At 42.9% G+C, this 15,846-nt stretch overlaps 1 protein-coding gene across 10 annotated transcripts in view; it reads left to right on the forward strand.

Moving 5' to 3' along the window:
• Positions 1-15,846, forward strand: part of Atp8b4 (ATPase, class I, type 8B, member 4) — a 235,200-nt gene that overhangs the window by 95,021 nt on the left and 124,333 nt on the right. For all 10 annotated transcript variants that reach the window (XM_013510347.1, XM_013510349.1, XM_013510351.1 and 7 more), the window contains one exon: positions 10,746-10,818. In XM_013510347.1, the coding sequence (XP_013365801.1) occupies positions 10,746-10,818 (73 nt within the window). The remainder of the gene's footprint in view (positions 1-10,745; positions 10,819-15,846) is intronic.

Raw genomic sequence — 15,846 nt, forward strand, 5'->3', positions numbered from 1 at the left:
ACTTTGTAGCCCAGGCTGGTCTTGAACTCACATTGATCTTCCTGCTTTAGCCTACTGAGTGCTGGGATTACAGGTGTGTGCCACCAAGGATTTTTATATCTTCTCGATTCAGCTTTGGTAATTCATATGTATCTAGGAATCTGTCCATTTCTTCTGCATTTTCCATTTTATTAAAATACATGTTTTCAGAGTAGGTGTAGATGATCTTTTGGATTTCTGCAGGGTTCATTGTCATTTCACCCTTTTCATTCCTAATTGTATGGATTTGAGTCTTTTCTTTCCTTGTTTTGATAGGCTGGATGAGGGTTTGTCAATTTTACTTAATCTTTCAAAGAACGAACTCTTCAATTCACTGATTATTTATATTTTTTCCTTAGTCTCCAATGCTTTAATTTCTCCTCTGCACTTTATAACTTTCTCCCTCATATGAGCTTTTGGCTAGCCTGCTCTTCTTTTGCGAGAAGTTGGAGGTTCTTTGGCTCTGTGTCATAGTATCTTCTATGACCCTTTGTCAATTTCGTCTTGGAATACCAGAAGAATAGCTGTTTAAAACAATTATGTCACTTTCTGTTACAACAGTACCAACAATCACAGCCTAGCAAACGACAAACTGAGGTAACCATTAATTTGTCACCTTCAGCTGTATGAACTCACTTTGTGGTTATATTATGGAGAAGAAAGATCAGAAAATTACATGCAGCATATATCCTTAATATGTCAATTTCACCTTCAGGAATTAAAATTTAAAAGGGATTAGGGAAAAAATAAAGAGGTAAAAGAAGAGGAAGAGATTAGAAGTAAGGCTGGAGGGCAAAGGGGAATCAGGTTGACCTTGGGAAACTGGTGCAGGAGGCTGGAAGGAAAGAGAGCAGGAAGAGATGAAAAGAACAGCACAGAATAACAACCACAAAGAGGCTAGAAGCCACATTCACACTCAGATAAAAATAGCAGTAGCTTTTTGGCAGGGTAGTGGGTAATCTTAGTGAGCCTGCACCTTCTAGCTGAGACCAGACTCATTCACCTTGTAGCTGTCTGCACACCTTCTGTGGATCTGAGGCCAGCTGGGAGCCTCCAGATGGAGCTGGCAGTTGCTCTGAGTTCTGAGCTCAGCCTCTCTCCAAGGTGGCTCCAGGCCAGTCTCTCTCTTGAGGGACAACTGAGCCCTCAGCACTCACTGCCAGCTAGTACAGTCCTTCATGTCCACTGCTGTGTCTCTCTGTGGAGGCCTCTGGGGTCACCAGCAGTCACTATACGTCCGCAGGTTTGAATTGCTCCTTTCTCACAGTGAGTCCCATCTCAGGAGAAGAGGCTATTGGCTACTTCCTTTCTCTTCACTGAAGTTTCTCTCTTCACTCTCTCCATGGGTTTCAATCCATGCTTCAGATCCTTCCTGGTCCAGGGGATCCACTTCCCTCCTTCTTGTCTTCCTCACATTGCTATATTCCAGTGTCTGGATGGCAACACTCAGGCTATTTCTCTGCCGCTCACCACTCCGCCAGCTTGGTGCGTCCCTCTGCTACCCTTTCTTAGGGCTCTCCTGGTAGAGTAGTCGTGTGAAGCTGTGCTAAGTACATGGTACCAGTGACTGTGTAAACAGCTGTTCCACTCAAAAATGCATTTGGGAAATGTGTCTTGCACCCCTAATTTAATGTGGCATTCTAATATTGGAAGATTGGAAAAGAGGAAGGGCTGACTAAGGTTTGAGAAGGAGGCTGTTTTATCAACTTTCTGCCACTGTGACAAAATACCTGAGAAAATCAACTTAAAAAGAGGAGAAGTCCATTTTGACTCATGGTTCCAGGGGTTGCAGTCTATGGTCATTTGGCTCTGTTGCTTCGGGGCCTCTAGTTAAGCAGAACATCAAGGCAAGAGTTCATGGTGGACAAGGCTGCTCACTGAAGTCCTAGTGTCTCCTTCCAGGGCACAGCCCCAAATACCACACTTCTGTGTACCAGGCCCCAGCCCTTAAGATTCCCCACATTGGGGCTGGGGATTTAGCTCAGCGGCAAAGCACCCGCCTGGCAAGTGCAAGGTTGTGAGTTTGATTCCTGGTACTGGAAGAAAAACAAAAAACAAACAAACAAACAACAACAACAACAACAATAAGATTCCCCACATCCCAGTGATACCACCAGTTGGTGACCAGGGCTTTAACACATAAGCCTTTGGTGGGTACTTCCAAACCATAGCACAGTGATTAAAGAAATAAAATGACAACAATCTGAATATATGGTTCTGTATTTAAAGCAGAGTATTTGAAGAAGAGAGAACAAGTGACCGTGTCAGATAGAGTGAGGACTGGGGACCAATCATTGGATTTATCACGAAGATGAGCAGCTCTAACTAGGAAAGTTAGGGTTGCATTGAGTGTAGACAAAATCGTGTTTGGAGAAAAGTGTGTGTAGCCAGGACATGCAGGTAGTGAGCACGAATAGCTCTTTGGAAGACTTCAAATAAAAACCAGAATGCACTGTCCTTATAACAAGGTCTTCATAAATAGTAAAAAAAAAAGTCTTGGTACCTTACAGGTGTATAGTATTTTATAGTTTACAAAATGCTTTTATAAATTTATCTCACCTAAAAATCACACATGTCATGATAGGGAAGTGTTTAAATGTCCAGTGGGTTTATGCCATTTAACTTCCCCCAGGGTAACAAATAGAGACACCCCGAGGGGCTGACACGGCTAATTCTTATAGGTCACAGTGGGGAATTTCAATTTTGGTCAAATTCCTGACCAAAGTCTTACGGTTGATGGTGAAGCTTGAACTCCAGTGTATGTTTTCGGATTCTACAACATGGACTCTTTCTAAATTCTCTTCTTTAAGAGAGTAATCATTTAAAAAAAATTCAAGCCCAGTGTCTGGTTCATTTTGAACCAAATTTTATTTCTGCAAGTACCAAGATCGTCTTTACAATGTCATCCTCGAAACAGAGTCTTACTATAAAATTGTGAAGTGTGTGCTCAAACAGTCCAGTCAGGTTTGTTTTCATAAATTTAAGACATTCCCTTGAACTTTGTTTCTCGTCATCATGAAGGTGCTGAGGATACAAAACTGATGGTCCAGTGGAAGGAAGTATTGTAGCAATTGCGAGCAATAAGATTTATCCTGGTGCCGAGAGGACCAGGAATGACATAATGGTTGAAACCTCAGAAAACGGAGAAATTTTACTCATGACCATGAATAAATCCTGATTGAAGTCTGTTGGCATGGTATTAAGTCATGATTCAGAGAAGACAAATCTAAAGGGATCAGTGTAATAAAGTCCAGGCATATAGTTTTCTGATGAGCTCACCGTATATGGGGACAAAGCTTGGAATATCTTGAGGAATGAAAGTTAATATATCCTTTATTAGACAATCTCTCTGGCCTATAAATTTCCTCACTGGGCTTTTGATGACAGTTATATGGCAAATAATTTAACATTGAGGTCATTTTCTTGGAGCACAGGTGTTCTTCATTGTTGACTGGGAGAATATTTATATGCTCCAGGTATCAGAAGACAGAGATGATTTAATTGTGTTTTAACTTTGAGAGCGAGATTTATACTTTCCCACTATCTATAGGTTCTTTACCATAGTCTGTCTCTAATTCCATTTGTAGGTCTTATCTAGCTCAGCATGGCATGCATATAAGAAAAACCCAAAATAAAATAAGGAACAAAAGAAAAGATACTAGGAAATACAGAGACAGAGCTTATGCAAATGAGGGACCCAAGAGACTGGGATGAAAAATGAATCAAGGTGTGTCCTGTGTGTGCACTGGCTCCCTGCAAAGAATGTAATCATTATACACTGCACACATGTGCTAATGAAAATAAAAAGTGAAAAAAATAAAGAGTGGTCTGTGGCTCCTTAGGGGCAGGTATACGTCACATGCCAGTGGCTGCTCCACTAAGGAAGAATTCGACCTACTTGCTGTCCTGCTTCTGAGGAGCTTAGGATGATAAATATTGCACCTTAAAGTGAAATTTTAAAATTTTGTTAGAAAGTTTTTAGGACTTCCTATGACTGCCAATCTAGCAAGTACCTAAACTCATCACCTTCCTGGGGTAACCATAGTTGTACTGGGCTGCAAAATCAAGAATGCTATTTCCAGAAAAGTTAGAGTGAGAGATCCAAGTGACATCCAGAAATACTTCTGCACTGTCCGTGTTGGCCTGGCCCCTGTATTGGCCCTGTAAGCACTGAACATTTTTTTTCTGCTTCAACAGATATTTTGTTCCGTTAATCTGCCCCTCCGAAGGAAAATTGGCTGAGGGTATCACAATAGTCATTGGGAAACAAGACCACTTTTATCCTGGAACTGAGGCGTTCATAGTTTCTTCTCTTCCTTTGGGGACTATCTCTTCTTGGGAGGGAGCATGTTTTTTGTTTTTTTTGTTTTTTTTTTTCCCCAAAAAAGAGAAGAATTACTCACTATTGAACTGGCTAAGAGAAAATTCTCTGATATCTCAAATGAAAGGTGTTGCCACTTAGATGATAAGAAGGGTTGGTTACCTAAGCCAAGGTGATTGCTTCTAATTTTCTCCTCAAAGTTTGTTCTTCATATGAACGAATATTTCAGGAAAAGCGGTTGTTTTCTACAGATATTACCCCTAATGATGTGCTCTTTGGGCATCCGGTGGTTGTCTGTAGGGTATTTTCAATGGACTGATATTAGAGATATGTTTATTAGCATTATTTTTTGTTGGCAAGGGGGATGAATGAAGACCCAGGAGCGTGCTGATTTCCCCCTCAAGGTTGTGAAGTTGGGCCAGGCTCGGGGAGGCACGGAGATCCACGGCGGCTGCTCAGGACAGTGACAATGGGACTAGAGAAGGTGAAAGAGCTTTAGGAGCAGAACTGAGCCGTGAGCTGTCTGCTGGAGGCAGGCACTGCGCTGTGCCGCCCGTGTCCGCTGAGTGTCCCTGGCCACCAGGAACGCTGCCATGTGCAGCCTCCAGCTGTCATCATTTTCTGGGCATTGCCCTTAGCTGAGGAGAGCGTCTCTCTCAGGGGCACCCCTCCTTCGTGGGGTCATCCTGTACCCGCTGACTGAAAGGGGTCAGGTGTGCAGGGTGGGCCTTCCCACGGCCATCGGAGGCCTCCTCCGGCTCCAGGGCTCCCCAGAGCTTGGTGGCTGGGACCTTTGTTGTGACGGTAGCAAAAACCTGATTCCGTCTGCTGCCCTGCTGTGCTTCTCCTCCTCCTCCCCCCAGGTGTTAATCCCAAGATCGCCTCAGCCTGCGTCTCCCACACAGACCCCCCCTCATCTGCCACCTCGGAGCCTTACACTGCTCCATGTTCTCTGTCATTTCCTCTAGCATTCTGTGTCATCACAGATTTCAAAGTCCTCCTTTGAGATCATTTTCTTGAATTCCTTGTGCTCTCAGCATCTACTAGTGGCCTCTGAGTGGATTCCTACTGTGGATCTATAGAAGATCCGGGGGCTATGAGACCGAGCAGGGAGAAGGTTCCCTGCACCTCACGGCAGGCTTACCACGCAGGTAAAAGTAAGTGAACTGATGGCTTCACTTTCCAAAGAAGGATGCTAAAGCACGTGCATTTCTGCATCTGAATAATACACAGTAGGATTTATGTGGATTTCTATAACTTAGGCAGGACATCCATAAGATCGGTTACTTCTCCTCAGCAAATTGTCATGGCAACCTACGTGTGCTGTAGGAAGGATATTTCTGCTCTCTCCCTTGCCCATCCTCTCTCCTTGGCAAGATCAGCGAGCGCATCTTTCACAGCTCACCCATGGCCCCCCATGCGATGCTGGCTCAGCGCACTGCATCATGTTCCTCCTCCGTGTCCTGAGATCCACTCACCAGCCTGTCAGGAGGGGTGGGGGCCGAGCTGTAGGTTTTTCCCAGGCGCAGCTCTGACAGTGCCGGGCCTGAAGAGAACCAGAAAGCTGCTCTCCAGGGCGTTCATGTCGGGGTCTGGCTGCGAGCTGTCTTTGGCCCGGCTGGCTTTAAAGTCTGCAAGCGTGTACTGTGGCCACCATCAAACCTCTCATGCTCCTTAGGGGCTGTTCTCTTTCGAAACAGCAGCAGACAATTACCATAGAAATAAAGCAAGAAGAACAATAAATATAGATTTATTGGGAACATGGGCTTTGTAGGCAGACAGACGTGGGTTCCAGTCCCAGTCCTGCCATTCACATGTGACCTAAAGGAAAAGCTTTCATTTCTTTATTTCTCTCCCAAGTTGGCCTTTAAAAGGCCTATTGTATAATACAGAAAAATCAAACAGCACAGAAGAGTCTGCAGTGGAAGCGAAGCCTCTTCCCTCTCAGTGCCCACTGCATTTCCTTTCTCTAACTACAGCCACTCAACGGTTTCTTGTGTGTCTCTCAGGAAATTTTCCATGCATGGAAAGTCGTGTCTATGTGTAGTCGTATACACTCATGTTTCAAGAATGAATCTTGCTGTGCATATGTAATGTTCTTCTGTGGTTCTTTTTCACCTAAAAGTATCATTTAGAACACATTTCATATCGGTACCATCTTGTTCTTTTTTGTGGCTGCATTATAGTCCACCCAGTAGGTGAACCACGAATGAATGTGTTCCCTGGTATAGCTATCTAATGTTAAGTGGTTTCCTTTTAGTGGTGTCCAATGGATTGTTATCACCAATGCTGCAATAAACATCCTCGTATGTGCATGTTTAAACACATGTATAACCAGTTCTTTAAAGTAGAATATCTATATCTAACTGGGTGGACATTGACTTTTTTATGGATATTGCAAAATAGCATAAATTTCCCAGAAACTCAGGGTTCTAATCTGTAAAATGAGGGTGGAAACAGTACCTATCTCATAGGATCATTGTGAGATAAGATACACGTACAGTGTTGTTAGATATACCAAATTTAAATATGAGACTCCAGTTATATTCAAATAACCGATAAACAATAATTATCTTTTAGTATAAGTGCATCTTAAGTGTTGCATGGGGCACTCCTATACTGAAATAAGTTCTTGTTTCTCTGAAATACAAATTCAGTGGAGCATTATTTATTTTTTATTTGCAACTCTATACCTGAAAGGATTAGTCCAGTCCCTGGGAAGCAGTATGCACTGAATAAGTGTTGTCTGCTATAACTCTTGCTAGGAAATTAGGAAAATGCTATTAATTAGCAAATGTTTTCAGAAAGAATGTATTATATGTTTCTTGATTTATCTATTATTCAATAAATATTTATTGAGCAGCTACTGTGAGCTGGGCATTATGCTAAGTGCTGAGGAAGCAGTAGAGAACCAAAGGTGCTGTCTGGGCCAAGAGGGCTTCCATCATTCTCAGCGCTGACATGTGGCTGAGATTAAAGAGGATGCTGAGCTTTGTGTGGGGGGGCTGCATGCCGAGCAGGAGGCAGTCGCACCTTGTTTGGTCTCCAGGGCTCTAATACTTGTGCTGTGGCTTTTCAGGAAATCCTTTTTCAGGAATTTGTGTTGCTAACAGGAAGTCAGGAGCAATGGAGTATGGGAAGGATGACAGGAGTCTTGAGGAGCCTGCTGAATGTCCCCCCATCTATCCTTGGGTGTGGCATCTTGTTCAAGGCAACCTCTAGAGCCACTGTCCAAGATGTAGACCATAGATGCTAGCCCACTCCTGGACTTGAATTCTCAACCAATCAATCAATCAATCAGTCAACCAATCTATCAATCTATCAGTCTCTCTCCCCTGGTGTCTGTCTCTCTTTCTGCTCTCTGTCTCTCTGTCCCTCTCTCTCTCTCTGTCTGTCTGTCTCTTTCTGAGACAAGGTCTCACTATGTAATTTAGACTGGCCTTGAATGCATTCTATAGACTGACCTCCAACTTGCAGTGATCTTCCTGTCTCAGCCTCCTGAGTGCTGGGATTACAGGTATGAGCCCAACTCTAGCCTTGCCTTATCTCTAGGAGGTTTTCCTCTAGGCCCAGAGCTCGTACTGCCCCTGCCTCACCAGGACAAAGCAGGTTCAGATGGATTCCTCAGCAATCATTAAGGTTAGTTGTGACCATTCCTCTTTTCCTTGGGTCTCAGACTCTGAGGTTCTGAAGAGTAGATGCATATGTCAGTGGCTGAATTGAGACAGTTTGTCATTCCATGGCAGTTTGAGTCCACATGCTTTATGGTGCCTCTGGAAGGTCCATGTTATGAAATTTTTTCTTGAATTTTGGCTTCTTTACCAACTGGCTTGTGGATTCACTAAGGTAAAGCTATCTTATTATCCCATCTAGTTTTGAAAAATCTGCTTCAAAGAAGCACTAACTAGATTATATCTGTTGCATAACATGCAGTCATTCTATTACAATACTGAAAATTGAGTCACATTTTAAAATCTTGAAATTTCAGCGCAATTAATGAATGAACTTGCTGGTAGAATATTCATCTGAATTTCCCTGACAAAGGTGAAAGCAAAGCTTGAAAGTGCTGAGTCCTTGGGGCCATGTGTCGCCTTTCACAGCCCAGGAGGCCACCTTGTGTCCTGGCAGAGCTGGGCTGATGTGTGGACTGCTTCAGACTGGAACCTCCAAACATCTGCGCAGCACATGGGGCACCAGGGCGTGTCTGTTTTCATTGTTTCAAGCTGATGACGAAGCCCAATCACTACACAAGTTAAAATCTGAAAAGCCCAGAAATATTTTGAAGATGAGCTCTAACGCAAATCTTCCTGTCTCATCCTGCTGGGGTGTCTTTGATGTTTTTCCTTGTCAGTGGTAGTGGATAGGGCAAGAGAAATGATTGCTTTCAGAATAGAGATGGTTGAAGCTCGTTTGCAGGGCTGCATTAGTTTCCGCGTGTTGTAAGGTTAGGTACTGCTGACGTCTAGTGTTCATTACACGCGCCTCTGAGTTCCTAGCTGACTGCAATTATATACATCTAGTGAGGTAGAACCTGAAATATCACTGCAGGTTCTGAGTGTATTGTATTGTACACAGGTATACATTCAAATAAGGGGTTAACAGAGACCTGTCCCATAGGCTGTGTCAGATCAATATCTCCACCCATTTTTCTGTATAACTCGAATTACATGTTGAAGAGGGTTACTTTCCCCTTTCTAAAATAATCTCTTTTGTACTTTTCTTGCCCTTCATCCAATTTCTGCATCTTTGTCAAGTTGTAAGATGGCCTTCTGCTGTGGACTCACTTTGTAAGGCTTGTGCTGCTTCCCGTTAGGGTTCTGCCCACAGCCTGACACGTGTCTGTGTGGCCCTGGCGTAGGTTATTGGTGAAGCAGTTGGGTTGTGCAAGGCTCTTCGTTATCATCGAGGAACTATCACTTGCTGTTTCTGGTGCCGTCCTCCCCACACTTATAGCGCCCCAGTGGGAGGGATCATCTCAGCTTCTTAAGAGACTTCAGTAGCAGTGTGATTTCCATAAATAAGACCCAGCACCCTCCCCACCCATCCACGTGTCCTATTTTGCATAGATTGTCCCCTGAGAAATGTCTCCAATGGTCAAAGAGACAGATCCCCAGGAGAAAAAACCAGTACAACATCCATACCTGTAAAGATAAACAAAATGAGGTTTCAAGGATTCCTAGCTTCTCCTGTTGTCATCGAGTTAGATAAAGCCCAGAAAAGCAAGGCTTGGAAATGTGATTGAATTCTGGCTTGGGATGAAAATGCTGCCATTGAAAATTTTCCAGAACAACATGTACTTGGATCTGTATTAAAGAAAAATTCTTTGAGTGTTTAAGCCAAATGACCCAGCAGGGTTGATAGTGTGAGGCATATTTCACAGTTGTATAAATATTTAAAACTGTTTTCCAGGCTATAAAGCAAAGTAAATTAGGTTATTTTTGAAAAAAACCCAGCACAGTGAAATTAACCTGCTCACCTTAACATATCGGGGAGCCTGCCCTGCACACCCTTGGCTTCCCTTCTAATCCACCCATCCCCGCCTGCTCTTCTAAGCAGGAATCTCCGAGAAAGAAGCGTGACAAAGGCTTCCAACTTGGAAAAGGAGGCCGGTTTCCATTTCAGGAAGTTTCAGAAGGGACCACTGACATCACATTATCCTGCCGCAGGTGGCCCGTTTCCACAGGGCCTGTGGATCTAGTGGACACGATCGCTTTGCATCATAAACCCCTTTGAACTTGGGGCTCTGAGTCTGGGACTCCGTCATATCTCTGGACTTCAAAGAGAGCTGAACGGACTGTCGCTTTGCCATTGTCTATTCTGAGCCACTGAGCCTTCCTCCTGCCGCAGTGCTGGGGATGGTTCATTTGTGGTCCTTTGGGGTCTCTCTTCTTGCCCTCTCCAAAATTTTCTTGTTCTTGTTCTCTCCAAAATTTTAACTTTCCCCCTTTTACTTGCATTTCAGCTGTCACCCTGCACTGCCCCACCTTGTAACTGTCTTCTCATTCAGTTTTTGCCTGAGACAGTGACAGGGATATTTCTGCCTTATTATAAAGAACTTGAAAAGAATATCAGTAGCTGAACTGATGGAAGGTCATAGCTATTGCGTAAGCTGGCATTGTGGGGCAGTGAAAAATACCACTCATCCGAGAGGCGGGCATTTAGAGTTTCACCCAAAGGTGTCATTAGCTCACTGGGTCCCGTTGGGCAAATCCTTTAACTCTCTCAGCCTTCGTTCTCAGGCTGCTGTGGGAAAGAACTTTGTTAGGAAGGAACTTAACATCCTAGCGCCATCTTACCCGCTTTCTGTATGGTGCGATGTCACATGATGAATATAGATCCATTTCCTTGGTTACATGTTTGGCTCTTCCCCATTCTTGAAGAAATTTAATTTTGCCTTTCTTCTCAGACTGCAGAATGAAAAATGGATGAATGTCAAAGTGGGAGACATCATTAAACTAGAAAATAACCAATTTGTTGCTGTGAGTATTTGATATTGCTTATACAATTTATCTCAGATTAAAATATCAGGTACAATGTATTATTTACACTGGCAAATTTAGCAAATTCATGCTTATCTAGAGTAAGTCACAAGGGGACAGTAGTGTATTTTAGTGCAAAGTCTCGATTTTAAACTGTTTTGAAAGACATATGAACTTAGGTTTTCAATAGCATGGTAAATCACACGAGACTGGGTAATTATCACTTTATTTCCTTAGGGGCCTTTTACATAGACTGATGCAATTTTAAATTAGGGTGTCAATCATTTCGTGTACATAGAGTTTTAAAAATGCCTCTGAGCACCTTAAAAAGGCCATTTTCAAGTATTTTGAATACTATTCCTTAACACAGTAATTAGTACTATCAATTTTGCAGTAATCAGAAAAATCATAAGCTGCAGAAACTATGTTCTATTCTGAATAATCAGAAATGTTTATTGATTGTGCCAAATTAATAAATACAAATAAGTCCTGCTTTGCATATCAAATGCACTATAATATCTATTTTCAAGCTACTGATGTTACAAATTCTTTAATAAAAATTCAGTTTGATCAATGAAATGTATGCAACTGACTGTAGTTTAAACTAAATTTAGGGGAACAAAAGCTATGCAGATCAGAGGCTAAAAATTCAAATGATTATAGAGTTTATGTCAAATATATATTAGATTACTTATGGAAATTTTTGTGCTGAATGTAGTTTTGTGAATCAAGTGCTCTTCATTAAATCTGAGACATTTTGTGACAGGGAAAAAATGATGGCCCCAAGATTCATTTACAGGAACAAAAAACCAGTTAAGAATCTTCCACATGCACTTCCAAAGCCCCTTCTGTCCTGAGCTCTCTGCTCACTGATTTCTGGGGAGGAGCCCACGCGATCCAGCCCGCGAGATCCAGCCACTCGGGAACAGGCATTCGAAAGGGGTCCCACCTGCAGGCGAGGAATGCTTCTTTCCCTGGCAACCTCAGTGCTCCGGGAAATAGCTGCGAACCAAGAATAAGCAGAAAGAGGCTGCGGCAGCTGAAGCAGAAGCGTCTATGCTCCTGCACCATGGCTTGGGCTCCTTGTATGTAGGACAGTTTGCGAGGTGTTCCCCGTGAGCTACTTACTTTCATTTTAAGCAATTTAAATTACCCATCCAACAAGCTTTCCAGCTCCTTACAGATTAAGAACTCTGCACTAGGAGGTGGCACTGTGAGAACATGCCTTGGGGGGTGAGGGGATAGAGGCAGATGGGTTAGGGCACTGCCCCCTCAGTGGCCGCGGCGAACACGTTGCCTTCTTTGCCTGGGTTTCTTTCTGTGTCCGGTCTGGGTGCTGCCTGGTCTCCCTTGCAGCTCTCACCCTCTGGGGTTCTGTATTTGAGCTGAGCCCCAACCACAAGACCCTGGGAGGTGAAGCGCACATTGATTTGCTTGGTCTGTAACGTTTAGTGCCCTGCGGGGTCACGGGGGTGTTCAGTAAATGCTGTTTGAATGAATAAATGTCAGTCTTGTAAGAAAGAAGGCAGCAAAAAAAGAAAATTGAATACAAATTTTCACAATTCGGGTGTTCTGTATTAATGGGATAAAGAGATCTTCATGATTAAGTCAAAATCACATACCCATGTTCAGAACTTATTCTTTAAGAAGAAAGTGCTACAGAGAACTTATTTTAGTTCTACTCACATGAAAATTATTATAGGACGATTACAATGAAAGTTTTGGTGCTTCTAAATTTATACACTTAACTTTCTTGTGGGGGGCATATTCAAATACCTTTGGCCACTGTTTTATTCTAAATGGTGCTAGAGGAAATATAGTATAAGTGACAATATGTCATACAGTTTTAAAAATAAAACTGTCATACAGTTTTATTTGGAATTGAGTGTTTCAGGGGCAATGCTGGACATGTTTCTGTTTCAGGTTTTCCACAAAAATAAAGTACCTTAAGAGCCCCTTGGAGAAATCAGTATTAGTATTCCTCAAAAAACTAAAAATAGAAATTCCACTTGACCCGGTTATTCCTCTTGTAGGTATCTTCCTGAAAGAGTGAAAGGCATCATATTACAGAAATATACAAACATTCATGTTTATAGCAGCACAGTTCATAATAACTAAGTCTTGAAAGGGCCTAAATGTCTATCAATGGATGAATGGGCAGAGAAAATGTATTTACACACAATGGAGTACTACTCTGTCATAAAGAAGGATACATTCAAGTTGTTTGTAGAAAAATGGATGCACCTTGAGACTATAATGTCAAGTGAAATAAGTTAGCCACACAAGCTTAAACAAACACATCATTCCTCTTACATGAGAAAGTCAAAGTATAAATAAATTAAGAAACAAAAGAAAAGATAGTTAACAGGAAACAGGGACATCTTTTGCAAATGCAAAGAGGACCAAGAACATGGAAGAAAGAGGGAGAGGGAGGAAAGGGGAAGTAGAGAGAATTAAGCTGTGTTATGTGCATGTAGCCACTCCTCACAATGGATGCGATCAGTATATACTGTAAACATGCACCAAAAAAAAAAATAAGGATCAAACAAACCGGAACAAAAACCCAAAAGTTAAAAATAAGAGCCCCATGGAATGCTGTACTGGGAGTGAATGTTAGCGGAGCCTCACCTGTCCACCAGTGCTCTGTGCCCCGGTATCTTCATTTATCAAACTCTGGTGGGGGGCGTGAGTTCAGAAAAGCAGCAGTCAAGTCTGTGTCCCAAAAAATCAGTTCTGTAGGAGTGGATCATTAACACTGGTTTAAATATGAATCACACATCCAGACAGATTCCCATTAAGTTCCAGGGCTGTCCAACAGAATTTTTTTGAGCTGAACCAAGATTCTGTATTTGTGCCACCCGATGTCATACCCAGCTGCCCGTGTGGTAACTGAGCACATGAAATGCACCTGGTGCAGCGGAGGAACTGAATTTTGAATTTTAGTTTACCTAAGTTTGAATGAAGACATGTGACTTGTGGTCACCATGCTGGATATGGCACATGTAGCCTTTTATTGTGGTTACACGATGCGGTGAGATGCTTACGTTTCTCCCGTTTTCATTTAGAGGGATAGCACCAAAGTAGCACTGTGAGTGTCTTGTCCCCTTGCGTATTCCCCTGTCTCAGGAAGAAGTCTGATTGGTGGGTGGAGGTGGGGGCAGGGAGTGGTGTGCCTGACTTAAAACTCCTCCCTCACCTTTCTCTTTGGGCTCTTCCTGTGTCCGGAGAATACCCTGTGCCCTGCTTTTCTATGCTGTAGATTTTACAGGAGCAGACCCTTTGGTGGGTTCGTGGGAGGGCCAGGCTGATTTAGAGGTTTCGGTGCCTCTGGCTGGTGGTCTCTCAAATGGGGGTGAAGCATTAGCAAGCTCATTCAGCCCACAGCCCCGAAGCCTGGTCTCCAATGGTGTTGCCCATGAAAAGATCTGTTTTTACCTCTATTGTTTTGTTTGAGTCCTACAACTATCGCTTGGTTGAATGGAATTTTTAGATAAGACAGAAAAGGAGTCTTCCAAATCCCCAAAACTCTGCAGTGCTTAAGGATTAGGCCATGTTGTTCAAAGGTTTTCCGTATCTAGCTACTCAGCACCTAGAAAACTATTTTCAAGGAGAAGTGAGTGTTTTTATAGGTGCGCTGCCATAACTGCTTAGAAGAGCCGACATACTGCAACCAGGGAGGGACATTCACAAGTGGGAGTTTCGACACTGAGCCGGGGCTCAGGAAGCCAGCTCAGGAAGACGATGCTTCAGTGCCAGTCGCTGGCATTTACCAACTCTGTGCCACATGCCCACAATCTTATAAGCCTTTTGTATGGCTCAACTCATGTAATCCTCACATTAGCCCAAAGAGATCAGATTTGTGTGCTACTGTTACTGTCCCCATTTTACAGATGAGAAAACAGAGGCACAGTGTTTTCAAGTATCCTGCCAGTGGGAGAGCCAGGAGGAAATCTGGGCAACCGGGTCCCAGAGCCAAGCTCTTTTCTGCTGCTCTGCTTCTTTCTCGGTTAGAACAGACACCACCCCCTCCTTGGGCCTGGGCTTTCAGAATTAGGGGCACTGGGCCTGCACGCTAGAAGTGGAATGATCCAAGGGGGTTGGACCCAATTTAATCCGCTCAGACTCAGAATTCACACTTTGGTTTATATCAGTTTAGCTATGGATTTTAAGCAAGGAAAGGTGCTCCCCTGAAATTGTCATTTCCTGATATGTTCAGAAGTTACTTACTTTTGTTTTCTAGAAAAGAAACCCAGCCCCCCCTTTTTTTAAAATTCAGGAACATTCTTGGACTGAAATTTCAGAACTCTTATCTTTATTTTGGAACGTGGAAGAACGCAGAACAGAATTGAGATATCACAATGAGACTGACTTACATTAGAAGAACCAAGCCAACCATCAGGAAACGTGCTGCAATACTTGGTGCCACCAGAGGCCAGTACCTGGCCCAGGAGCACCGTTCTCTTTTTCTTAGCTGCGCTGTTTGCTATTTTTGGCTTTGTTTTTCCTAGGTGATAGTAGAAACTAACTGAGGAAGTCAAGGCCCCAAGAGATTTAACCCAATACTGGTGGACACATGTAGACAGCTTCAATGCAGATAGCTTCAGTTGCAGAGCTGGACTTAACTTTCAGAACTTCTGATCCCAAAATGTACATTCTTTCCTCTGATGCCTTGCTGGATATGAACACATTTGAACATTGTGAGAATTTAGCTGTTTAGCTTATTTGAAAAAGCCCTCTACCATGTATTCATGTTTTAGGTGTTTGCTACAGCCACACTTTTCTTTTTCTTTTCTTTTTTTCTTTTTGATTTAAAAACAAGTCATTTTTCAATTACAGGAACTAAAAATTTTCACCTTTCAACAAGGTTAGGCCTGGAGAGATTAATTTGACCTAAATGCTAGGCCTGACTTTTCTTGGCGGGGCTTCCAGAGGGACCATTTTTGTAGTTTAATTGGCCTCCTTGTTATTTTAAATCTTACAGCTTCAAGTCAGAGTCATTAGTTCTTTCAACCTAACTGCCTTAAATAA

This window comes from Chinchilla lanigera, unplaced genomic scaffold, assembly GCF_000276665.1.
Source record: "Chinchilla lanigera isolate Chin_1 unplaced genomic scaffold, ChiLan1.0 scaffold00008, whole genome shotgun sequence".
Taxonomy (NCBI): domain Eukaryota; kingdom Metazoa; phylum Chordata; class Mammalia; order Rodentia; family Chinchillidae; genus Chinchilla; species Chinchilla lanigera.